The sequence below is a fragment of the Galleria mellonella genome, unplaced genomic scaffold, assembly GCF_026898425.1.
Source record: "Galleria mellonella isolate WM207_F2 unplaced genomic scaffold, CSIRO_AGI_GalMel_v1 utg103, whole genome shotgun sequence".
NCBI classification, from domain to species: Eukaryota; Metazoa; Arthropoda; class Insecta; order Lepidoptera; family Pyralidae; genus Galleria; species Galleria mellonella.
In genome coordinates, this window is record NW_026441966.1 from 2,371,741 (window position 1) to 2,398,548 (window position 26,808).

The 26,808-nt window shown below is 46.7% G+C and overlaps 1 protein-coding gene across 2 annotated transcripts; it reads left to right on the top strand.

Moving 5' to 3' along the window:
• Window positions 1–693: 693 nt before the first annotated feature.
• On the top strand, window positions 694–26,531 carry LOC113520953 (E3 ubiquitin-protein ligase MGRN1). Of its 2 annotated transcripts, XM_052901803.1 has the most exons (13): window positions 694–956; window positions 1,162–1,280; window positions 1,477–1,745; window positions 2,081–2,268; window positions 2,663–2,817; window positions 3,156–3,545; window positions 4,009–4,155; window positions 5,478–5,600; window positions 18,925–19,152; window positions 19,666–19,861; window positions 21,901–22,016; window positions 23,024–23,096; window positions 23,875–26,531. In XM_052901803.1, exons 1-13 carry the CDS (start codon window positions 869–871, stop codon window positions 23,991–23,993), a joined length of 2,211 nt encoding a protein of 736 aa, XP_052757763.1. In that variant the 5' UTR covers window positions 694–868; the 3' UTR covers window positions 23,994–26,531. The 2 variants fall into 2 exon arrangements, 1 of the variants encoding a protein (XP_052757763.1); XR_008253670.1 differs by lacking the exon at window positions 21,901–22,016 and having other exon boundaries at window positions 695–956; window positions 23,875–23,943.
• Window positions 26,532–26,808: the final 277 nt, after the last annotated feature.

Here is a 26,808-nt window from a genome sequence, read left to right on the forward strand (position 1 = left end):
ATGCTATATTTTACAAAGATATCATTTTGGTCACATCATATTTAAATTGAAACTTTAAATATGTTGAACTGTCGTATTCCACCATAGACTGCTACTTTCGTGTAACACTCTATTAGGGAGACCTATGTTCAATTGTGCTTAGGATTTTACTATCTTAATCTATGTGCTTTAGAATCGACTACAGTGGCTGTAAATAATTCTTACCCAGAGCCGTCAAATAGACTAAGAAAGATTCTCGCTTGTTGCGTAAATGAGAATACGGTTACAGGACTTCTTTACATTTTATTTAGTATAAGGGTAAGTGACAAGTAAAATAAAAAAAACTTTTTTTGATAAGGTTTGTTTCATAAGTTCAATGAACATGCTGCCTAGTCTTTAGTTTTAGTTTAAATCAAATACTGCTGTTAATTACATGAAGTCAGTGTCTTTAATTGTCAATTATTTATATTTTACATTTAATTGTCCGATTAAAATTTCTTCAGACATTAAATTTAGTTCATAGTATTATTTAATTTTAGAATAAAAATTATTTTGGAAATGTACTTTTTAATTAAAATTTCTTTCGCCTTTCAAGTTTTAGCTATCTTCACTTGTGACAGCCTTGTCATAAAAAAAAATTAATATTGATCAGCATCAATCAGCATTGATCAGTCATTGCTTATGTCAAATATCCTGACAACTTCATCTCTCAGTCACATTTTGTAAAATTTGTTATTCTCTTCATCTATTTACTCTGTTATTTTTGCTGTCAATAATTCACTTCAATAAAAACAATTTCTTTTCTACACAAGTTTTTAGATGTGACTATATTGAGAAATTAATTTATCTATTTCATTTAAATACAGTACGGATTGTTAAAGGGAAAAAAATGGGTGCATTAACAAGTAGGCAAAATGCTGGTGTCGAAGAAGCTGATGTGGTTTCAAATCATGCCTATAAATATCCTCCTCGATCGGGTAAGTAAATATCTTCGTTTGCCTTTGTATTTTGTCTGAAATCGGAGCATTAAATCTTCAATCAGTAATACTACAAATCTTTCATAAAATCTAAATTGAATCAATGAAATGATGAAAGTTCTATGTAAGGAAAAGCATAAATCTTCCTATTTAGAAATTATAAACTATGAATCGCTACTTTCAAGGATATTGTTCCAATTTGCAGGTAATTACTTTGGCAGCCATTTCATAATGGGTGGTGAAAGATTTGATACTCCACAGCCTGAAGCTTATTTATTTGGAGAGAATGCCGACTTAAATTTTCTTGGTAGCCGGCCTACACCTGTAAGCATGTTTTTAATTATTTATTTATTTTTTAATATTTGATTTATATATATATATATATCATCATTAGTATTTTTTAAATATTTTTTTTTTATAAGAAAGGAAAAAAAAAATGGAAGAATAAATGTCAAAGTTAGTATATAATGTCTAATTATTATTATAATATCTGCTGACATATCAATATTTATTATTTTAGTTCCCTTATCCACCACCACAGTCAAATGAACCAACTAAGACCCTTAAAAGTCTTGTGAACATTCGTAAAGAGTCTCTGAGATTTGTACGATGCCCTGAGCCAGTTGGAAAGCTAGCAGACAACAAAATCAGCGATGGAGTGATGAAGTCAGCTGATAGTAATGGAAAGGGGACATATTACAACATTGAATTCACATTTGACTGCGATGCTAGATGTGCTATAACAATTTTTTATTTCTGCACTGAGGAAGTGACACCAGCAGGAGTTGTGTGAGTATAAATCCTACATCATTTATACTTTAGACATATTTTAGAGAGTTTTCTGTAAGCTATTTATTTTAATTAGTAATAGATTTAAGAGTAATTCTTTATTGAGAATATGAAACAATGTTGTCTAAACAGTTGCCTGTTAAAGCTGTTTGTTTGTTGCTCTTTACTCATTTTTGCAATGAAACAAATGTATTAAAATCTGTCTCTTGTATTTTATATTTGGTTTGGTAGTGATCTTCATAAGTTGGCAAAATATACATACATACATATAATGGTGTGGTTAAGTATAATGAAAATAAAACATTAAAATAGGTAATATGTTTTTATGACCATAGATATTACCCACGTGACTCTACAATGACATCACAAACATATCATTACAAAAAAGGCGCCAACCAGCAGTTCTGTCAAATCTCACATGTTTTTGATCCATCCAAACATCCAGAGGAGGATCTGCTATACAATGCTGATAGGGAGATTATTCCCATTGCTATTTACTGTGTTGTTGATGAGGGACAGGAAGGTAAGTTATATAAATTACATATATATATGTTCACATGTATAATTCAATCATGTTTATGGAATAAGCAGTGGTGTAATTTTTTTTTATTTACATAATCTAAGGGTCCTGTCTGATGAATTTGCCATGACACACAGATGGTATAGTTACACCATTGGGAATAAGACTATATTTTTATAGGTTTATAATTTTCAGAGAATCAAAGGTTCAGGGTGAGAACCGGCGCTGCAATATACTAACCACTTCTGAAAAAATTAGCTATCTAATACAAAATAAATTCTGCAAATCCAACTTGTAATTCTTGATATTAGTGTGTTCAAACAAACTTTTCCATTTTATATATTAGTAATTGATATGCATATATGAAATTTTTTTAATTTGTTTTCTTAATGTTTAGAAATACGACAATCACACACTACAATAGCAGTTGTAGAGAAGCACTCAGATGGCACATATGTGCTAAAGGCACTGAAGCAAAAACTGTTTGTGGATGGACTGTGCTACCTACTGCAGGAAATATACGGCATTGAAAATAAGAATTTGGATACCAAGGTAAACAATTAATTTAAAGTATTAATTAATTTATCAAGTGATCAATCAATCTTATGCAACTGTTTTTAATTTTCAATTACACTGATAGGCTTGAAAGCATTTCATTTGTCACAGTTACAGATTATTTTTAAATTAAATAAATAGCCATTGAGGTATGTTTTTAGCTGATATATATTTGGAATGTTTGACGCGACAGTACTTTTTTAAATAACAGTGCTTATATCATAGTTTATTTCTTTCATAATAAGTTACACAATTAGTAGTTCTTGTGAGGAGTTGGATAAGTCACAAGTAGTGAAAATTCATTTCACTCACCAGAAGCGATTGTCCCGTAACAGCCGAGCTCCGACGAGGAGACGGAGGACGGCGGGTCGGAGTGCGTGATCTGCATGTGCGACGTGCGCGACACGCTGATCCTACCGTGCCGCCACCTGTGCCTGTGCAACTCGTGCGCCGACTCGCTGCGCTACCAGGCCAACAACTGCCCCATCTGCCGCGCGCCGTTCCGCGCCCTGCTGCAGATTCGTGCGCTGCAGCGTGCCGCCGAGCCGGCCGCCGCGCCGGCGCCCGGCGCCGCGCCGCCGGCCGGCCTGGAGCACGTGCCGGCCGGCTACGAGCCCGTGTCGCTGCTCGAGGCGCTCAACGGGCCGCACCCCGCGCGAGCACTGCCCGCCGCGCCGCGCCACGCGCCCGCCATCGCCAGCCCCGACACCGACACCGCCTCGCAGGTATCACGCGACTGACACCAATACCGAAACCGGCTCGTAGGAACCGCATGATATACACCGACCCCGCTTCGTAGATACCGCGTGACCGACACCGAGACCACACGCAGGTATCACGCGACTGGACACTAATACCGAAATTGCCTCGTAGGGCTCGCGCGACTGACATCGACACCGACACCGCCTCGCAGGTACTACTCAACCGACACCAACACCGAAACTAGCTCGTAGGGACCGCACGACTGACATAGACACTACTACGTAGGCATCACGCGAGTGATACCGTCACCGCCTTACAGGACCCGCACTATTTACTCACTATAATATAGCAAAACAAACATTAATTTCGATCCTTACTATTTCATTATAGTATAGACCTATGTATAGCTGCCTTTATTTTTACTTTATTCTCAACACTTATGTTGAATAGATTTCATATAACAAATTAAAACTTTGAAATTACCAGGCGGCGGAAATATTAAATCGTTGCAACCTGGAGCGCAGCTCGTCCACAAGCCTGGGCAGTAGCGGCAGTAGGAAAGCCAAGAGTGGCTCCAAGGATGACATCAAAAGCGCCCGCGACAGGTCCGTGGCGCACGCGGTCACACCTGAGGTAAATCGCTACTAGACCTAAGATTTTTTTTATACGACTTAGAATGGCAAACAAGCTGACGGCCCACCTGATGGAAAGTAATAACCTTCGCCTATAGACATGAGCAGTACCATGGACATAATAATACACACACATACTGTTTCGCCCATGATACCCTCCACGCGTTGCCATTCCTGAGGACTCAGGTGTTATTCCTCTGTACCCTCTAAATTCATGCCATATTCCACCCTTCAAACCGAAACACAGCTATGCAAACACAACTGCTTCACGGTTGAAACACGAATGGGACAGAGGTACCCAAGCAATCGACTTTTGTACAAAGTCTCCCTCTGGTAAAAAATATGACTATTATAGTTTATAATCATTTACCAAAAAATCTAAAAGAACTATCTAATAATAAATTCAAATTATTATTAAAACAATATTAGAAAATACTATTTATAATTTGAATGAATTTTTTAAAATTATAATTTTATTAATATATAAAGTAATCATAAATATATTGTATTTGTTCCCATGAGTGACTATTATTATTATTATTATTCATTCTATTTTATTGATATTCTGAACTTTAATTATAACTTTATTGTATAACAGTAAAATCATTAATGCCAATGTTATTTATGACGTATATCCTCTAAGACGTCATAAACATGTTGCAAAACATAATCGTACAACTCATCATCAGCAGGGAGTTCACTCCCATACATAAGAGCTTGGATGGTCGAGTACAACGTGATTTCAGAGATGTCTTCTTGCATGAATGCTTAGGCTATGGAATAAGCTCCCTGTCGAGATTCTTCCAAGAGATTACAGCATGGGTTTTTTCAAAATAATAGTAGAGATTTCTTCAGGGCCCACCCTGAAGAAATCAACGGGCATGTAATGCTCTTGGCATTGTAGAAGTTCATAGACTACAGTAACTAATTACCATCATGTAGGCCGTTTTTTGTTTGCCACCTCAGTGGTTTAAAATTCTATTCTATTGTGTTCTATGGTTTACTGTTTTTTTTTTTAATGGGTGATAATGTAATGGTAACCTCGTCTGTGTTAGGGGTATACACTGGTCAGGCGTCAATGGGGGATGATAGGTGAGAATGGAAAGGCAGATCAGTTAGCCTATCAAGATGAATACACCTGGAATTCAGCACGATGTTTTCTAGAGGCGACCACGTGGAGATCGACCTGACAGGGTGTACTGTTAGTAATGAAACTGGCAGTCCGCATTACTAGCAATCCCTTCCTCCAATAGTTTGCTGGTTTGTTCACGATTAAATTCACTTTTTTTTTTATTTATAAAGTATTGTATATTGATATTGCAGTTCCGCATGTCGGTGTTACTGGCGCGGGAGGAGGAGGCCAAGCGCGCTGAGGAGAAAACCGCTGCCAATAGTCCCCTGCTCTACAACCACAAGAATACAAATGGCACTGATAAAATCTCCAAAGTAAGTCATTACATGTTGTTTTTTAATTATAACCTGTCTGTAGGTTATATGTTCATACTGCTGTCAAAGAATTATAAGTGTTCAACTTATAATTCTTTGATTCCGCGTCCAGTTTTCCCCTTGCAATATAATATGAAGCATTTAAAAAAAAAAATTGTCACATTTAAATGCAATGCATAAGCAATTTCTTGTGTATTACAGGTGGTTATGGGTGATCGTAGCCACTTTTCATCAGATAGATTGTCTGCTCATTTGCCTAAGAGTTTTAAAAAATGTCTTTCTTATATTAAAAAGAAATTAAACAAAATAGAACAATTTTTTAGGAACTTTTAAAATTAAATATTGTGCGGTGTGGACTGCCGTACGGTGAGCGTGGACTGTAGGGGCGTTGGTTCAGGCTGGAGTGAAACACAGGGATTACTATTCTGAAGCCTCCGGTACCGTCTGAAGAGAGTATTTTTTCTTCTTGTCCTATTTCTTCTCGAGTGTAGTGCGTCGCTGCCCGGAAGCGAATGCCGCTCGACGAGAGGCGGCCTATCTTTATACCCGCCCGCTCGCATGATAACGTTTCCAACTCGCGTTAGCGAATCTGCGCGAGCGGGACGGGGCGAGAAAGAACGAGACGCGTGTCTCTTCAGATCGGTACTCTATAGCGTTTATTTATTGCAATTTACAAGTTCTTAATTCTATTTATTGTTACAATTTCTATTTCTATTCGTAGGTAATAATGACAACACGCAAAGGAATACTTTATTTAACTTACACTATCTTAAATCTATGTAAATCTATATAAAATAACAGAATACAAAACGATTAACTAGGACTTAACAACTATAAATTACGATATATACAAATAATGTCGCGAACATAATCTCCCGCCGCAGCTCTCGTAGCTGGAGTTAACTCGTGTTCGCGTCGCTCGATGTCGATGTGGGCAGTATGATCAGCTTCTTAGTGGGTCGCCGTAGGATGCCCTTGTTCGTCCGCACGTCGACTGCTCGGATCTCGCCGTCTGGTCCAGGGTAGGTCGCCACCACCACGCCTCGCGGCCACGTGTTGCGAGGCAAGGTCCCATCAGCTATCAGGACCAGGTCGTCCATTTTGATGGCTCCGTGTGTAGCTCGGGGCTCCCGCCGGTGTTGCAACTCGGGTAGGTACTCCTTCACCCACCGGTTCCAGAAGCAGTCAGCTAGCCTTTGGCTGGCACGCCACTCCTTGTGTCCCGCCGCGTCGCTCTCTGTGAAGCTGCCTGGCAGTGGGACGCGCGATGGACCGCCCAATATGAAGTGATTGGGGGTTAGGGCGCTGTCGTCGTCTGCCGATGTTGACACGTGGGTTAGCGGTCGACTATTGAGGGTGTGCTCGACCTCGACCAGCAGAGTGTGGAGGACTTCTTCCTTGGGCGCCCGCTCGTTCAACGTAGCGGCTAGTGCGGTCTTCACGCTACGCACCAGCCGTTCCCACGCACCTCCCATGAAGGGTGCGCTCGGGGAATGTAGCGCCACCGGATGAAATGAACTGATGACTCTTCTTGGATGGCTTCCTCGGCTGCTTTCTTCAGTTCGACGTCAGCACCTTTGAGGTTGGTGCCTTGGTCGGACCATAATTCCGTGGGACACCCTCTGCGGCTTATGAAGCGCCGCAGGGCCATTATGGCGGAGTCCGTGCTGAGGCTGCCGGCGATTTCTAGGTGGACTGCGCGCGTCGTTAGGCAGGTGAAGAGCACTCCGTATCGTTTCTGGTGAGTGCGGCCCACTGTCACGGTCATAGGCCCGAAGTAGTCTAGGCCGGTGAACGTGAACGGTCGTTGATGATGCGCCAACCTGCTATGTGGATGGTTGCCCGTTGATGGCTGCGCCGGTCTTGCTCTTCGTAGGCGGCACAGCTGACACCTCTTCAGTTCACTGCGGACGGCGTGTCGTAGGCGCAACACCCACAAGTGTTGTCGCACCTCGTTCGTGGTGATCTCGAAGCCGCCGTGGTGAAGTTTCCGATGCACCCATGCGATGTATAGGCGCACCCAGGTGTGGTTTCCGTCGACGACGGGGGCTCTCGTTGCTCGGCTGACAGATCGGCGGCGGCTGCTATTCTCGATCGAAGTCGCAGAATGTCGTCGTTGTCTATGACGACCGACAGCTGTATGAGTCGACTGGATGACGGCAGCTGTTTTCCATGTTTCAATGCTGCGATTTCGTTGCCGAACGCCTCTTGTTGCATCGCGCGAATCCATAGCCGTCGCGCGCGATCTAGGTAGTGTGTGTCTATGGGGATGAAACACACAGATGGACTATTGCTGTTCTTGATTTTCATCTTCATCTTCTCTCTATCGACTTTCTTCGTGCGGGTCCAAGTGGGGTCGGCGCTCTCTTTCTTCTTGTTTCTTTTTCGGATGGCGGTGCAGCGTTGACTGGTCGGTCGCAGGAGGTCGATGAACTGCAACACCCGTGCTGAACTGCGAACAAGTTTTAACCAATTAGAAAAACGTGACGGATCGGGTAATGCTATAGACAACTGCGTCGCGTTCTGTAGCTTGTGTACGCGTTCTTCTCCCGTTTCCGTTTGACTATCGTCGCTCGTACTATCTTCACGCGGCCACTGCTCTTCGGGAAGGTACAGGAAGTCCGGCCCACGGAACCATCTATGCTGCGAGCCGAAGTCCGTCGGTGGGTCGCGTGTGGCGTCGTCTGCTACGTTGTGTCGCGTCGGTATCCATCTCCACTCGTTCGTCTTCGTTTCTTCGACGATCTCGGCGACTCTGTGTGCGACGAACGGCTTGTATGCGCGAGGACCGGTGCGTAGCCATGCGAGCACGGTGCGTGAGTCCGACCAATATACTCGGCGAGCGGGCTTCAGGTCGTGTTCTTCGACTGCCGTGCGCGATAGGCGACACCCGAGGACGGCCGCTTGCAGCTCCAGTCGCGGTATCGTGGTCACCTTGCTGAGTGGGGCCACTCGTCCCTTTGCCGCGATCAGCGACACGTGGACCTCGCCGGTCGCGCTTACGGCCCGCCAGTACACGGCACAGGCGTACGCGTCCGAGCTGGCGTCGACGAATGTGTGCAGCTCCGCTGTATCGGCCGTGGCTACCTCCGGGTAGCACCGCGGCACCTCCAGCGCGGACAGCCGTCGCACGTGGTCCATCCAGCTCCGCCAGGCGTCCGCTTCCCGTGGTTGCAGCTCGGTGTCCCAGTCGATACCGGTACGCCACGTCTCCTGCAATATCTTCTTCGCCTGTATGGTGATGGGAGTGGCGAGGCCCAGTGGATCGAACAGCGACATGATTGCTCGTAGCGCTTCCCTCTTCGTCGGCGTCTGTTCCCCGCTAGCTATCTGTGGCGGAAGCTTGTGTCCGTTGAAGTTGAAGCCTAAGGTGTCTTCAGAAGGTCGCCATACCATCCCCAGTATCTTCTCCGCGTCGAGTTGTACCACGCTGTCCCCGCCGGTGTCGGAGAACGCGGCGCGCACTTGATGCGAGTTCGACGCCCACCGTTGGAGATAGTAGTTGGCTCGACCGTGGATCTGTGCGACCTGTCTTGAGACGCGTACGGCTTGCTCTTCCGTGTCGAAGCTGGCGAGGTAGTCGTCGACGTAGTGGTTTATGACCACCGCCGTTGCTGCCTCCGGGAACTCTTCCTTGTACTGTTCTGCGTTCTTGTTCTTGACGTAGATCGCTGTACACGGTGACGATGTTGCGCCGAATATGACACTCTTCATCCTATATTCCACAGGTGGACCCTCTCGTCGATCTCCTCGCCACAGGAACCGTTGCATGTCCCTATCTTCTTCCCGTATGGTGACCCGCATGAACATGTCCTTTATGTCCGCCGTGACTGCCACCCGTCGTTGCCGGAACCGCATGAGGACCCCCGGTAGCGATTGAAGTAAGTCGGGGTCCGGCAGCAGCATGTCGTTCAAACTGATGCCCTTCGTCTTGGCTGCTGCGTCGTGCACGATCCGCAGTTTCCCCGGTTTCTGCGGGTTGATGACGGCGAAGTGTGGCAGGTACCACACCCGTTGGGAACTCCGTGGCGGGGCGACTTCAGCATACCCGTTCTTGAGTAGCGTGTCCATTTGTTGTTCATACCTCTTCTTAATTTCTTCATTCTTGTCGAGTTTCCTTTCGACCAGTTGGAGACGTCGCATTGCCGATTCGTAGTTGTCCGGCGGCACAGGGTCGTCCTTCTTCCATAGTAACCCCGTCTCGTATCCTCCCGCCGGTAACGGACGAGTTTTCTCTTCTAAAATGCGTAGGGCGCGATGTTCTTCTTCATTGTAAGACCTCTTCGGTGCGATTCCCAGCGATTCGAGCGCGAAATGTTGCTTCATCATTTCTTCCATTGATTGTTCCTCTTCATGTGTCGTCACTATGTGGCTGATTCTGTGCACCTGCTGTCTTGTCCTGCCGCGACTCGTACCGTGCAGTACCCATCCCAGGTCGGTGAGTGATGCGACCGGCTGCGTGTCGGATCCTCTTCTGACTTCGTGGGCCAGCAGTAGGTGCCAGTTGTCTTGCCCCAACAGTACCGTCGGTTTGCCCTCTTCGTAGACCAACTCCCTCTCTATGTCTTGTAGATGTGGACAGCCCTTGATGACGCTGCGCGGTACCGACTGCGGTGATAACTGCAGTCTGTCCATCGTCCGTGCCCCCACTGTGTATTCTTGTGAATTCCGCCCGCGGATCTTGAAGTGAACACGCGTCGATTGAGCTGCGTTGATCCGTGCCCCGGCCACACCTTCCATGTAGAATGGTGCGGGGGGACCCGTAGCACCGATTCGCTCCGCCACCGTCGTCTCGATGATGGTGCAAGTCGACCCGTCGTCCAGTAGCGCGTAGGTGTCGCACGTTCCCGTGGGACCGGTGACTCGTATCGGCAGGATCTTCAGGAACGCGATCTTGTCGTTTTCCCTTGCCGATGCGGTGACTGCGGCGGACTTGTCCTCGACGACGTGTGTCGTTACTTCATTCTCCGGCTGTTGTCGCGTGGTGTGCAGCAGAGGGTGATGAGTCTGCGTGCACTCATCTACTCCACATCTCTTGCTCTTGCAGGCGTGGCGAAATCTTCTCACTTTGAGGCAACGGAAACACAGCCTATGAGTCTTCGCTAACTCCCATCTCGCCGATGTGTCTGCTTCCTTCATCGTCTTGCAGTCCGATGGAGCGTGTCCCTCTCGTCGACACATCGGGCACGGTGGTGTAGCGGGTTTCTCTTGCGTCGTGTATGTCTTCGCCGTCTTCCTAGGAGCGGACTCCCGCCGGTCTTCGGACGGTATCTCCTCGGCGGGGGCGAAGTTTCCACATCGTGCGGCGGTCCTTTGCAGGAACTGAGAGAGTGTTATGAGGTCCGGTTGTCCCTCCGGTTGGTCGTTGGCGAAATCGTAGTACTTGAAGCGTAGTACCGACGGCATCTTCTCTGTGACGTTTCTCACTATTTCTTCGTTGTAGAGGTAGTGACTCTTGTTCAGCGCTCGTATCGTGGCGACGACGTTCTGCACCTTGCTTGCGAAGAGGCAGACGTCTCTTGCGTTGTCCGAGAGTCGTGGTAGCGCGCGGAGTTTGTTCAGTTCGGCTGTGACGAGTGCTCCAGGGCGGCCGAACCTCGCGGCTAACATCTTCATTACTTCTTCTGCGGTCGTAGACCCGACGAATAGGGAGCGTGCCGCGTCCTTTGCGGCCCCCTTCAAACTTCTGCGCAGTCTTGCTAGGTTCTCTTGTTCTGTGAGTTGACTTGCGCTCTCTTCATAGGCCATCTTCCATGGTAACCACTCGCTCGACGATCCATTGAAGACTGGCAACTCGGTGACTCTTGACGCTGTGGAGGGCAGTATGTTGCGAGCGGCCATCTGCATGGCGATCGCAAACTCATTACAATCGATGCCCACTTTCAGCACCGGTTCTTCCTTCTTCATCGACTGCATCGCTGCTGCTATCGTAGGCATGGCGGCATGTGGGTCAACGTGGCGTGCGTGGTCCCGGTGAAGTGCGTCGCTGCTCGGCTGTGGCGGCGGCGCTCTCGAATCCTCTTCAACGGGTCTCGATGGGACGAACCCCTGACGCTTGCCGGTGACTTCTTCTATCTCTGGTACATGCGGCTCCATTGTGAGTGCCAGCGTGCTTCGATGAACCCAATCCGACGTTCGTTCTCTTCTGACGGTAGCGTCGTCGTCTTCTATTTCCTCGTCGTCTTCCGATTCGGCTTCCAGGGCGGCGACACGTGCAGCGGCCAATTCCACCTCCTTTCGAAGTAGCTCCTCCCGTGCCTTGGCCAGAGCCTTCTTCTTCTGCGAGGCCGTGGTGCGAACCGTGCGTGCCGTGCCGTGCTTCGGTTCCTTCTTCCTTGCTGTCTCCTCTGTCGTTCCTGTGGCTTCGGTAGTCTCCGTGGCTCCTGTGGTCGTCGTATCGCCGGACGTATTCGTAGTCGATGTGGTGGCGGCGGTAGACGACGTGGCAGCGACAGATGACGTTCTGACAGCCGCAGACGACGTGGTGGCAGCAACGGACGGCGTGGCAGCGACGGACAGCGTTCCGGCGGCCGTAGTCGACGTGGTGGCGGCGGACGTTGTGGCTTCGGTGACGGCGATTTTTTGTTGCGACGACTTCATGTTTCTCGTAGTCGGCATTTCAGCGATCCGGCTTCAGAATGGTCTTCCTCCAGCGATCCGGCTTCTCGATGTACCAACGGTGTTCCTCCAGCAATCCGGCTTCTCGAAGGACCACGATGTGCGGTGTGGACTGCCGTACGGTGAGCGTGGACTGTAGGGGCGTTGGTTCAGGCTGGAGTGAAACACAGGGATTACTATTCTGAAGCCTCCGGTACCGTCTGAAGAGAGTATTTTTCTTCTTGTCCTATTTCTTCTCGAGTGTAGTGCGTCGCTGCCCGGAAGCGAATGCCGCTCGTAGGTATTCTCCGCACGTAGCCGTATAAAGGGGACGTGGGGGGTATAGCAGCCCGGGGCGTTGGCCCCCTTCTGCTGGTGTCTCTCGCCGCACATTACCATGTGCAGGGTAGTTGGGGGTGGTACTTGCCGGTGGTTTTCATAGGAACGCACTAAGGTTCACTTGTAGACTGTTGGCGCCGTCTGGGCCGGTCGGCGCGGTCTTCGCCTGCCAGGTGAGACCCCAGGGGGGGAGGCCCGGCAAACTGCCAGCGCAAGAGCGGCCCATGACGACGGCGCCACGCGCTTCTACACTATGGGACCGTGCCTTCTTCTTCTGCTTCGCGCGAGCGGGTGAGTTCGCGCGCGTATGGCTTCATCTCCGGCGGTCTAGCGTGCAGAGGCGCTATGCCTCTGAGGTGGTCCCATTTTGATGCGTCCGCGCGCTGGAACAGTCTAGTCGCTAGTTCTTTCACGTGTGCGTCCAGTGGCTGGATTTTGAGGTCCCTCTCCAGGGTGGCGTTTCTGACGAACTTATGCGCACCGGTCAGGGTACGCAACGTCAGGTGCTGTTGTGCTTCTAATGCTCTTCTGTTTGTCTTGCTGACGAATGCGTACCACGCCGGCGCGGCATAAGTTAGACGCGGGCGGATGTACGTTTTATAAATTCCCGTCTTCATCTGGAGAGGGAGGTTTCCGACGAGTACCGGACGCAGCAGGTGCCTGGCTGTTCTAGCCTTCTGGCGAACCTTCTTGACGTGCGTTCCGAAAGTCAACCGGCGGTCGATTTCCACCCCTAAGTAGGTGGCGGTGCGGGACCACTCGATCGGGGAACCGAGCAGGCGTAGCTGTGGTGGCGTCCTTTTCATGTTGGCTGTGATCGCCTGTGTCTTGCGCACGTTCACCGACAGGCGCCATTTTCCCAGCCATTCTGGCAGGGCATCTAATACCGTTTGGAGTTTTGACGCCGCGTGCTTATTGTTGAGCGACGTCGCGGCGTAGGCTGCATCGTCGGCGTAGAGCGCCAGTGTAGTCTGCTCCGTGGTTGGGATGTCGTCGGTGTACTGCGCATAAAGCACAGGCGATAAGCAGCTGCCTTGCGGGACGCCCGCTCGGATGGGACGCTCACCCGAACAGGTTTGTTCAACCGCCACCATGAACCGACGATTCCTGAGAAATGAGGCCACCACTTGGATGAGCCTTCTTGGCATTTCTGTCTGGGTGGCCAACTTGTACAGCAGACCGTCGTGCCAGACCCTGTCAAAAGCTTTCTCCATGTCGAGGAATACTGCTACGGCGACTTCCTTCTTGTTGATGGCCGTTGTGAACGTGTGCAGTATCCTGATCAGCTGCAGGGTGGTGGAGTGCTCAGCTCTGAACCCGTATTGCTCTTCTCTGGGCTTGATGTATGTGTTTATGTGTTTGAGAAGTAGTCTCTCAAACACCTTCGATACATGCTGCAACAACGTGATTGGCCGGTACGATTCCGGTTTCAATACGTTCTTACCGGGCTTAGGCAGCGTGATAACTTTGCCTATCTTCCATGTGTTTGGGAAATGCCCTGTGCGCATAATACCATTGTACAGGCGTGTAACTGCCGCTATAGTGCGCGGCGGCAGGTGGTGCAATGCCGTATTCGTGATATTATCGCTGCCGGGGGCCTTCCGAGGCTTCGTTTTTCTTAATTCACGCTGCACTTGTCCCGGCGTAAACACCACCGGGTCTTCGTGTGGCGCTAGTGGCGGAGCCAGGTAGTTTTCAACGTATTTGACTACCATGGCAGCATGTTCGGTATCGGTAACCGGGTTCGGCTGGAACTGGCGTTCTAGGTGTTCGGCTAGGATTTCCGCACGGTCTGCTGCACGGTATCTCGGCGTCCCATCGCTCGCCAGTAGTGGTCGGACCGGAGGCTGGGATTGGGACAGCCGGCGGCATAGGCGGTGGATGCTATTCCAGTCGTCGCCGGCGTCTTCCAGTAATCGATCCCAGCTTTCCTTCCTGTGGGACTCAATGTCTCGCCTGATGTCTTCGGCGAGTTTGTTCAACCTCGTCTTGAGGGTGGGGCAACGTGTCGACTGCCAGTCCCTACGCAATCGGCGCTTCGCTTCTAGTTTCATCCTGGTGGCAGCCGGGATCCACTCGCGGGTCCTTGTTACAAGTCCCGGCTGCGCTGCGATGTCCATGGCGTGCTGTATGGAGACTGACAGGTTAGCAGCGAGTTCTTCGACTTCAGACGAGGTTGAGACTGCCATCATGGGCGTGTTGTGCTCCATCGAGTCCCTGAATTTCACCCAGTCGATCCGACGGCGTGGGAGGCGCGGCGTCAGGAATGTCGGTGTTTGTGGAATAACCATGCACACCGGCAGGTGGTCGGATTGGATGTCCTCGAGGAGGACTTCCTGCGTCGGTTGGCTGTCTAGTCCTTTGTATAAGGCGAAGTCCAATACGTCTGGAGCATGTGCTGAAATGTAGGGATAGTGAGTTGGAACCTCAGGGCCGAGCACGGTGATATCCATTCTCTCAGCTATCCCTAGTAGTGCTTTTCCTTCTGGCGTGTCGTTGTTGGAGTTCCAGGCCGTGTGTTTGCAGTTCCAATCGCCTGCGGCGACAGTGGGCAGCTGCGAATCGAAGATGACGGCGACGTCTGCAGCTGCAATCCTGTTCTGTGGTGGTTTGTATACTGCAAACACACGGATGGGGCTTCTATCTACGCATAGCTCGACACCGAGTGCGTACATGGATGTGAGATTCACCCGGGGGAGCGGTTGATGCACTACGTTCCTTTTCACCAGGACAGCCAACCCGCGATATGCCTTCTGGCCGTCCGTAATCTCGTCCTGTCGGTATGCATGGTATCCTGGAATGCGGAGTGTGTCGAGAGCTCCCAGTAGTGTCTCAGAAATGAGACACACGTCGACACGGTACTCCATAAGCAGCGTCCGGAGCAGGGTTGTCTTCTTGCGGACCCCGTCCGCGTTCCAGTGCAGCAATCTTAGTCCCATTTAGTGTTGGACAGCCTCGCCATTCCTGCGGTGATCGCCGGTACTGGGTCCGATCCGGCTTGCACCGCAAGTAGCACCTCCATCAGGATGGTGAGCATAGTTTTCACCATGTCTGCCGTGCTTGTGTTGGTGGTGGTGGTGGTGGTGGTGGTGGAGGTGCTGGTTTCTTTAGCACGCTTCGCCATCTTCCCCTTGCTGGCGACTTGTGTCTGTACTGCCTGTGTTGTAGGTACGGCAGCGGCGGTTTTTGTTGGGGCTGCAGTTGCTGCATCAGTTGTCGCGTCAGCATCGAGGGCGGCGACCGCTGGCGGGCGTGTGGTGTAGATGCTGCGTGCGGGGGCCTGCTCCGCGGACCCGGAAGCATTTTTCTTTTTGTCGCTGTTGCCTCTGCTTTTCCTCCCCCTCTTTCTCCTCTTCTGAGGCGGTTTCCGCGACCGCTCTGTTGCCGGATTGGCCGGGGCCATTAGGTTGCCCCTGTCCGCGGCTGTGGGGACTGTGCGGTCTTTGTGCGTTGATCTGGAGCGAGTTCTGGCAGTGGCTCCTGCCTTTCGGTTTCTTATCTCCCTCTTGAAGACCGGGCAGGAGACGCTGTTTGCCGTGTGCTTGTCCCCACAGTTGGCACACGTCGGAGGCTCTTCTCGGGGGCGCGGACAGTCGCGCGCCGTGTGCTCTTCGCCGCAGCGGACGCAGGCAAGTTTTCTGTGGCACCCGTGCGAGGAGTGCCGGAAGCTTTGGCACCTATGGCACTGTGCCGGGCCTTTTTTTCCCCTCCAGGCTTCGATTCTTATCCCCGGCATGCATAACAGTTCTGTTGTTTGATAGATGCCGGGGATGGTCGCCGGGGTGCGCTTCAGTTGTGCGTAGAAAATGCACCCCGGGCGGCCCTGGCGGGCTTTTATCTGGCGGACATATTCTGGACAATGTCCAAGCTCCGCCAGGGCTTCGGTTATCTCCTCGACGGGTGTGTCCGCTGGTATTCCGCGGATGGCCACCTTCACACTCTTTTCTGCCGGCAGCTGGTAGGAGAACCAGCTGATGTGTTCTTCTTTTTCTAAGTCGGAGAGGTACCGCTGTATTACGCGGTACTCTTCCTCCGACTTGGGCGTAAAGCGCACCCCTTTTCCGTAGGGGCGCGCGTTAGGGGCGTAGTTCAGTCTGCCCTTCAGAGTGCGAAAGTGACGCACCCAATCCGGCAGATGTTCCACTATGAGCGGCGGGACTCTCTGTTTCTTCGCCTCGCGGGGGGGAGGGGGCGCTGCGGTAGCTTGCGACAGCGCTCCTGGATTCCTGGGCGTCCCTGCCGATGTCCCAGGCGGTGGAGTAGGCGCTCTGGCTGCCTCTGCATAAGAGGGAGCTGGCACAATGTTTTCTCTTGGACCGGCAAACTGCGTGTCCCTCGGTCTCAGTCTTGGGTCCCTCTGTGCGAGGGGGGTGGGCTGTAGCGGTGGGGAGGGCTCTTGACAGGGGCGCTTGTACCCCTCCTCCTCGGTCTCTGGGCTTCGGGGTCGCCTGACCGGTCTAGTGGACGAGATCATGAACGATCTGCCCATGTCTCGTGCCAGCTCCATCTCTTCTACGGGTGGCGTCGGCTGGCCCTCCAACCGGGCCGCCTCGTCCCCGACCAGAGCCGCAATCCTCTCCTTCATCCCCTGGGACAAAAGGTCCGTCGCCAGCACTTGTCCCAAGATCAACGAGTCGCACTCTAATGTTGATCTCGGTGACAAACCGACGCGCGGACCCCCGCCCGAAATTACGGAGGGGCCTGCGGCTCCGGACGGAGGTAGAGGCCGCCCAGTGGCGGGCAAATCGCCTGCACCCTTTCTCGGAGCGGTGGTGGTGGTGTCGGTGTCCGGTGGTGATGCTGGAGACATCGGGACATCGGCAGCGCTTCCGGGTCTTGCTGTTGTCCTTTGTTGTACCCTGCACATGGGTACGGCGTCGGTGTCGGTGTGGGCGGCGGCGGCACTGTGTGCGGCGGTTTCGGCGGCGAGAGGGTGGGGGACGGCTATCGTGCGGTTCGCGGCGGACGCGGCCTGCGGGGCGCGCTGGGCATCGGCGTCGCCCAAACCGGCGCGAGAGGTGGTGGCACTCGCGTGGCCGCGGATCGGCGCGGCTGGTTCGGCGCGGGAGACGCTCGGCGTCTCTGTGGTGCGATGCGCGGCGCGCGAGCGGGAGCGCTCTCTCCCCCGCGGGGGAGATCGCTGATCGCGGGCGCTGCGCACGGGCGCGCGCGGGGAGAGGAGCAGCGGTGGTAGGTCCCCCCCCTGCGATGATGGTACACTGTACACTGGTACACTGTGGCCCTGATAAGGGCCTTTTTCGTCCGGCCGCCTGGCCGGGCTCGGCATTCTCCGAATCCTTCGGATTCCCTTCCTTCTGCTTCACAGGTCGTCCTCTCAAGCAGTCGTCCGCGATCCTTTCATTCTGGGGAAGCCTATCCCCGGATGGACTTCAATCTTGTCAAAACTGTCCGCTCCGATGACAGCCGGTTCGTTGCCTGGTACGTTTGCAACAACAAACGCACCAGACAACGTCTTCTCTCCTTGGTGCTGGCTACGGTGAGTCTGCTGGATCCGTGCGGTGCGACGTTGAGGCGATGGCGGGGCGCACGTGATGTTACTGCTTCGGTGGTGCTAGTGCGGCGGTGCACACGGTGGAGCTGGTACGGTGGTGCACAAGGTGGTGAAGCCGCGTTGATAGTACGATGGCGCTGCCGCGGTGCTGCTCGGTCGAGTTGCTGCGGCGGCGCACACGCAGGTGTTGTAGCGGTGCCGAAGCGGTGATGCTGCTGCGATGTGTCTTCAGTGCTGCCAAGCTGCTGCCAAACTTTTCCTTCTTGTCGCTTCGACTGCTGGCCGATCCAAAATGCCGCTCGACGAGAGGCGGCCTATCTTTATACCCGCCCGCTCGCATGATAACGTTTCCAACTCGCGTTAGCGAATCTGCGCGAGCGGGACGGGGCGAGAAAGAACGAGACGCGTGTCTCTTCAGATCGGTACTCTATAGCGTTTATTTATTGCAATTTACAAGTTCTTAATTCTATTTATTGTTACAATTTCTATTTCTATTCGTAGGTAATAATGACAACACGCAAAGGAATACTTTATTTAACTTACACTATCTTAAATCTATGTAAATCTATATAAAATAACAGAATACAAAACGATTAACTAGGACTTAACAACTATAAATTACGATATATACAAATAATGTCGCGAACAAATATTAAAATGTCTATTACAAACTGCAACTTACAGTTTTGTCCAAAAGGATTAGAATAATATTATCTTATTTGTTTAATTCTATTCCATTCAAATTAAAGGTAATTTTATAATAAAAATATCTAAACATACTCGTGTTCATCATAAAAGTTCACATTTATTAACTTTCTAATACATTTTCAATCTTCCGTATCTGAGTTTAATTCTCTTGTAATTTGTTTGTTCCAGTCATCTTTAAGCTTGGAGTATCCGACGGACGTGGGGTCGGCGCAGGACGGCTCGTGTTCGGAGGACGAGGGCTCGCTGCGTGCGGACCACTCGCCGGCCGCCGCCGGCCGCCCGGACGCCGGACATGACGTCGACCCTGACGGCGAGCCGGACATCGACCCGGACGCCGAGCCGGACAGCGACGCCGAGCGACTCTCTCCATTGCTTACTCAATTGCCTTCCAATGGGGTGAGTAACCTCTCACCTGTTCTTTTTATTAATGAGTCAAGATTTTTTTAATTCAGCAGTATTCTTATGGCTGTTCCTAAAAGTGTCTTTCGTGCTAATTCACTTTCATAACACGTATTTTTAAGATTATTTTCCAGGAATGGTTGAAAAAGGGGCATTACACACTCTCAGATATGTTTTTGTGCATAGTTATAAACCCCACTTGTATCCTGAGGTGGGCATGATCCACCTGACCCCTCATTAAATACGCCTATGATAACAGGTATTTTTTCTTTAATGGGTGATAATGGAATGGTAACCCCGCCCGCGCTATCGGTATACACCGGCGAGGCACCAGTGAGGGATGATAGGTGAGGATGAAGGAGATCAGTTAGCCCATCGTGACAAATTCAACAAGAATTGTTCACGATGGTTTCCAGGGGAACCACGTGGAAGTCGGCCTGATAGGGTGTATTGTTAGCAGTAGGTTCATTAGACCCCATTACTAACAATCCATTACCCCCTTGATAACAGGTATTGAAAAGCAGCAGCCTACGCACATCGCCGTGCCCGACGAGCGCTGGCACGCGTGGGTGCTCGGCGTGCTCGGCGTGTTCGGCGTGCTCGGCGTGCTCGGCGAGCGGCGCGTGCGGCGCGCTGCGGCTGTCGGCGCCGGCGCTCGCGCACATCGACGACACCGACACCGACGAGCCCGACCACCCGCACAACTGTCAGTACACACTTGTTCAAACCAACCCTTCACAGTGCAGTGGGACTGATACTGAATATTGGTCCTCAAAAATTGCATAATTTGTTATATTTATTATCAAATCGTGACTTGGTCTAATCATAATGTAGATAGATAGATACTCTTTATTGTTACCTCCAAAAGATTACAATAGTAAACTTATTAAAAAATATAAATAATTACAAGAAATAATCACAATGAGAAAACAATGGGCGACCTTATCGCTAAGAGCGATCTCTTCCAGGCAACCTTTGGATGGAGAGGAGTAATTATAAACAATTAATGACAAATATTTATCTCTCTAAAATACGCTCATTTTAGAAATGGATAAACAGTTTGTATATGTTTAAAATTAGTAAATTTTAAAAATGGTCAAGATTGAATAACTCAGTATCAGTCCCTGTAATTAAGAAAATAATAACCTTTTTCTAATATACTAAAACTGATTAATTAATAATAACAATATAAATCTTGTCTGATTCGTATAGGAATGAAAGGGATAGCAACTGTATTAATTTGTGTCATACATAATATATTTTGGTAACGGAATTGTTATAAATGGGATGTTTATTAACACTTTTATTAATAAAACGTTTGTTAAAACGAATACAATAGTGAAAAAGCTGAATCATATTTTTGCCTGTTTCGACCATATCTATTATTTGATACATAGTACTACTCACATAGTATTTATATTCCGCAAAATAAAAACCAATCAAGCCTCGTAATGTCGTACCGCGATGGTTTTCCGAAATATCATAATTTTGAAGCGAATTTAATTTGGCCAATATTGCTTATTTATATCTTACCAGCTATTGACTACTATCTCATACGATTAATTTACCTGCTATGATGCTTCCGAAACAATATTATCCCTAATAAAAAGTTTTACAAACCAAGATTTTTACAGATTCAAATTTTTTAATTCTAATTGATGATTATATTGAAAAATCTCTCCATTATTTGTTTCACCGGGCGCGTCTACGATCTATGAAAAAATAGATTATATAAAATTTTGTTTCACTGTACCTGCACTTTCTAGGAAATATAACAAACATGCTCTTACCAAGCAAACACTCGAGTTTGTGTGCACAAGATGTCAATGAAACAAATGTCTGTTTGAATACTAAATAGATCACGTGACCTTATTGTATAGAAATTGAGTATCTCCAAAAATAGTTGAATTTTATCAATACCAAAATGTCTTCTATTCTGTTGGCCCCTTTCAGCTTTTTAAGGTTGACTGTAAATTACCTAATTATGGAATAAATTTTCATTTTTCATGTATCCAGTATTAAAAAAAAACAATACGTCATCATAACCTTCAAGAAAAGAGCATGTTACTTTTTAAAATGCTGGCAGCACCTGTAATGCCTCTGGTGTTGCGGGAGTTCATGGGTAGCGGTAGTCACTTACCATCATCTGAGCTGCATGCTCATTTGCACTCTGTGTTATAAAAAAACGATAATCATTTATAATAATAAATACCTAGTGGATTTCTGCTTAGTATTGGTACAGTGTTGGGCGAGGGATGGGCAGCAGCATCCCCCTTAAAACATCTCTAAAAGCCTCACTGCGGTTGCCAACCCGCCTGCCAAGCGTGGCAACTACTGGCAAAACTCACCTAATGGGGAAGGCTTATGTCCAGCAGTGGACATTTAACGGCTGAAATAATAATAATAATGACGTCCACCGAAATCATTCCAATCGTTTTGTCGGTGAACGGTCTTATCCCAACCAGTCTGGAACAACATCTCAGACGGGTGGGATTCCGAGGCGGCTCACTCCCGGGAAAGATGCAGAAAGCGGTGCTCTTAGATTCTGCCCGCATTGTACGCCGGTTTCTCTCCCTGGAGCCCTGAACCCCGGCCGACTGTGCTTCTGCCGGGGGTTCGTTTGCCATCTCCTCTCCTTAAGAGAGATGTGAATTTTTGTAAATTAATATATTAATAATAAAAATTGGTACAATGAATGACATGTACATACGCAATATACATAACGAAGTGTACGTACGCACGCAGCGAGCGGCCCCGAGCCGCGGCCGGGCGCCGAGTCGCCGGCGGTGGCGGACGACTCGGACTATTTCACGCCCGAGGACACCAACACGACCATACTGACCGTACCTAAGCACAAGCTCGTAAGTCCGTGTGTTTGCAACGCGCCCGCTACGCCCATCTGTGACGTCACTCGCCGCCTCTGCTCGCATTCGCCATTATATTTCAATTATTAGCGGGTATTCCAGCGCGGATCTTCCGCGCCGTCGATCGTCTTGTACGTCAGTCTCCGCGGACCGTCCGTCGAGTGCGGCGGATTGTATTATAGTCTATTTCATTTAGGTCTTAATGTAAAGGTGACCAATTTTGTTCAAATTATCACAGAAACATTGTTTTAATAAAATAATTCGGTATCAAATTATAAATATAGAAGCGAGTTTATTTGTTTGTTACCTTATAGCGCCTTAACGGCTTAACCAAATACATATGCTATTTGGGATAGAGTAAAACGTACGAGTAAGCTTTTTTTTGTGTGGAATTCACTCGGACGAATTTGCGGATAAAAACTAATAATAATAACAAAGAAAATAAGTTTTAACAAATTAATAAATCGATAAATTGAATCGGTAAATCAACTTTTTTTTGTATCGGCAAACTGTCTATGGTTAAGTCAATTATTTCTTTGTTTACTTTTACATTAAGCTCTATTGAAATAGACGATCAGAACGGAAGTTGGACGCGCGAAACGTCTAAAGAGCGTTTCATTGTGATCCATCAAATTAGCAACAAATCTTCTAAAAATGATCTTTCTAAAAATGATTGGGCGTTCCGTCGCGGAAGATCCGTTAAATGTGAATCTAGCTTTTTTTTTTTTACCTACGTCAACATTTTATTTAGAAATGCACTTTTTTTTTTTATAGGCAATGAAGTTTGGTTCAGCAGTTAGTTTACGCTTCCATTGTGTTATAATTTGCGCATTCATTTTATCATGTAACTGTGAGAGATCATTGTATTTTGTGTTGCCATATTATAGATTATTATTTTAAAACATTTCCCAATAGTACTTGTGTCTATTATAATTTATTGGGGAGTGTTGTTCAAGCCAATGAAGTGAAATATGCCACATTCGTGTATGTTATGCCTGTTGCAGGAGAATGGTAACAACGTAGCGGAGTGCGCCCCGCAACGCTGGGCCCTGCCGCACCATGTCACCTCACTGCCCGGTATATCACGTTCATAATAAATATATGAAATATTTACAAATGTAATCACATCAGATGGAGAGAGACATTTACCAGAGGGAGACTTTGTACAAAAGTCGATTGCTTAGGTACCTCTGTCCCACTCATGTTTCAACCGTGAAGCAGTTGTGTTTGTATGTCTGTGTTTCGGTTTGAAGAGTGGGATATGGCGTGAATTTACTGGGTACAGAGGAATAACACCTGAGTCCTCAGGAATGGCAACGCATGGGGGGTATCATGGGCGAAACAGTATACTCGTACTCTGTTATGTCCATGGTACTGCTCTTGTCTATAGGCGACGGTTACCACTTTCCATCCAGGTGGGCCGTCAGCTTGTTTGCCATTTTAAGTTGTATAAAAAAAAAAATCAGTAACTAAAAAACTTACTTCAATTGTAACAAAAAACCAGTTATTTTGATTTTAAAACTAAACCACTAAACCGATTTTGATTAAAGTTTTATGGTACCAATCTGCAAGTATATCCTTTCAGATAAAAAAGAGTTTTTTAAATTTAGAACTAAGTTAAAATTTTTTTTTAATGGGTGATAATGGTATGGTAGCCCCGTCTGCGCTATCTTCATCTTCATCTGTCATCCCTCACTGGTGCCCCGCCAGTGCAGATGGGGTTACCATTCCATTATCATTCATTAAAAAAAGTTGTCTCGCTTTCATATTATAGTATCCTGGGATTGAAAACAAGTAGTGACTTCCTCTATCAGCACACGTTGAAACTAATGTTGTGAATTATTTTTTTTTTTAGGAACGCCACTTAGCCAGTCGAGCGTACGGTCGTCGGGCGACTCGTACAGCTCGACGTCGTCGACGCGGCAGCTGCTGGCGCCCGCGGGCGCTCCGCTAGCGGCCGACCCGGCTTGCTAGCGCTCCGCCCCCGCCCGCGCTCGCCCGCATCAACGCTCTGCGCCGCTACCTCACCGACCCAGGTGTAACAACGTCGCTTACCCTCTACCCCCTTATTGATACACCCTCGTATACAAACTGCTTCCACCTGGTGACGATTTGATCTGCTAAATTGATAAGACCTTTTTATGTAGAAAAATATAATGAAGTAATACATAATAATAATTATAAGCACGAATGTTTGAAGTATTATTGTCAACTTTACTTATATTTTCACATAGAGAAAAGAATGGGCTAGAATCATATATGGGCTAGAATAAGAATCGCTAGAAGAAATCTCTTCGCAGCATCTTTTCATATAGCCAACATTAAACCATTGGCTATATTAAAAGATTGATTGAAACATTGGTGACCACATTAAGATATTCAAATTTCAGAGGGAGACTTTGTACAAAAGTCGATTGCTTGGGTACCTCTGTCCCATTCGTGTTTCAATCGTGAAGCAGTTGTATTTGCATGGCTGTGTTTCGGTTTGAAAGGTGGGATATGGCGTGAATTTACTGGGTACAGAGGAATAACATCTGAGTCCTCAGGAATGGTAACACATGGGGGAGGGGGGGTTATCATGGGCGAAACAGTATACTGTTATGTCCATGGTACTGCTCATGTCTATAGGCGACGGTTCCACTGTCCATCAGTTGGGCCGTCAGCTTGTTTGCCATTCTAACTTGTATAAAAAAAAAATTCTCTATACTTAGTACATTCAACTTCCAGCAGCAATACTTCCGAACAGATACGACAACGTAACCTTCAAAAAAAGAGTATATTCCTTTTTAAAAGGCCGGCAGTACACCTGCAATGCCGCTGGTGTTGTGGGTGATCGTAGGCGGCGGTAGTCACTTACCATCACGTGAGCCGCAAGCTTGTTTGCCCCTTGTGTTGTTAAAAAAAACATCCTATTGTATATATTAAACTAAATTGAGCTTTATTATGTTTATTCAATTCCCGCGTTAATATTATTGAGCTATATAAGTATGTATGTACGCAATAGTGATTGATGATTATTGATAGATCTATAGGTGTCTATCAACGTTGCTGATGTTGACTGCAGTTTAACATATAGGCAACAAATATAAAATTAATTTTATCTTATACATGAATCTTAAGTTTGTAGCGGTGATTAGTGGCTAATTCATTTCTAATGCGGTGTACACACGAGGTGCGTGATATTTGCGGACGATCTCTATTCGTGTATTAATGTTAGCAATATGTGAGCCGTAAATGTTTAATATTTATAAAGCTTTTATTTGAATTAATTATAAATTTATAAATCTTCGTTTTACACTACACAACACAGCATATTTGTTGATTAGGATTGCGCATTCCACATAATAAATATATTTGGTCATGTACACACTTGGCCAGGCCATGAAAAGCAATTTTTATGAGTGTAATTTCTATTGTTTCTAATAAATTACTAATTATATAAATTAATACTTTTAATTAATTAATAATTAAAAGTATTAATATAAACCTACGTGGTTTTTGAAACATAATTTCTATAATTCTGTATTTTTGTGATAATAAAATTAAAAAAAAAATTGCGATTGTATGCCGATAAATATGTCCAGAGCAGGATAAATGAACGACGGTTGACCGTTAATAGCAATAAATAGGTTTTCATAAAATATTGTTTATGGCTAAATGTATTTGTGACATATGGACATGTCATTCATTGTATGAATTGTATTATTGTTTATGCATTAATAATTTTTTTGCTGCTTCGTCCACAACATTTATAATTCTGATGTTTATATTGTGAAATGAAAACATTTTTCAAGTCTGAAGCTGATATGAATAAAGAAATGTATGTATGCTAGTCATTCTGATATTGGAATTGAAAGTTTGAGTAAGATTGTAGTCGCCAATGCCTGTTCTAGCTATTTTGGCTCCACAGGCAAAATGAATATTTGCCATCATTTATGATTTGCTATTTAACTTGCTGTGAACTTGTGTTGCCGTTCTAAGCATTTACTCGATTGGTGCTCCCCTGGATCGAGCCTTGGTATTTATCCTTAAACAACTATATGGATTCATATGTATTATTTACATAGACTTTGTCATATGGTATATATAGCTTTTATCCTTGTAAATAATTTTAATATTCTGGGAAAAAAAATTGTTAATATGTTTGATATAAGTGTGATTTGATGTCTTATATAAAATTAAATAACTTATTAGTAATTTATAACATAATGTTATTATATTAAAACTATATTATCTGCAATGATGTTCATTTTATATGATAAAAGTTATATTTAATTTGTTTTTATTCTCCAAGCCTTGTAAAAAAATGCTACATATTAATATATTATACTAAAATGATTAATTAAAAAGAAATTGTACATAATTATCTAGAGGTAAAGAAATTATTTATGATATTGTATTCAAAATAAGGTGTAGGTTGTTTATAATGATTGTATGAAAATAGACTGATAAGAACATTCCTTGACATTGTTATTGAATCTCAAGTATTATAATAAATTAATCAAAAAACTACATTGTGTTACTTTGATTTAAATTAATTCTGAATCCCAAGCTAAATTGTTGCTAGAGAATGAATAAATTATTATCTATCTGTTTATATGCTTTTCTTCATTCACTTTTATTATCAATGTCAAGATATAAATGCACGAAAATATTAAACTATTTTTAGTAGCTATATAAAAAATATAAATACAAAAAAAAAAAACAATAAATATTAATGAATATATATATAGTTATTATTTTACATATAAGCAACTCAAATGTCAAGTGTATTGTCAAATATTATTTG

Coding starts and splice junctions, on each gene's coding strand:
- LOC113520953 (XM_052901803.1), top strand. CDS start 869: ATGGGTGCATTAACAAGTAGGCAAAATGCTGGTGTCGAAGAAGCTGAT. Junction 22,017..23,023: donor CCGTACCTAAGCACAAGCTC/GTAAGTCCGTGT, acceptor TGCCTGTTGCAG/GAGAATGGTAACAACGTAGC. Junction 23,097..23,874: donor CCATGTCACCTCACTGCCCG/GTATATCACGTT, acceptor TTTTTTTTTTAG/GAACGCCACTTAGCCAGTCG.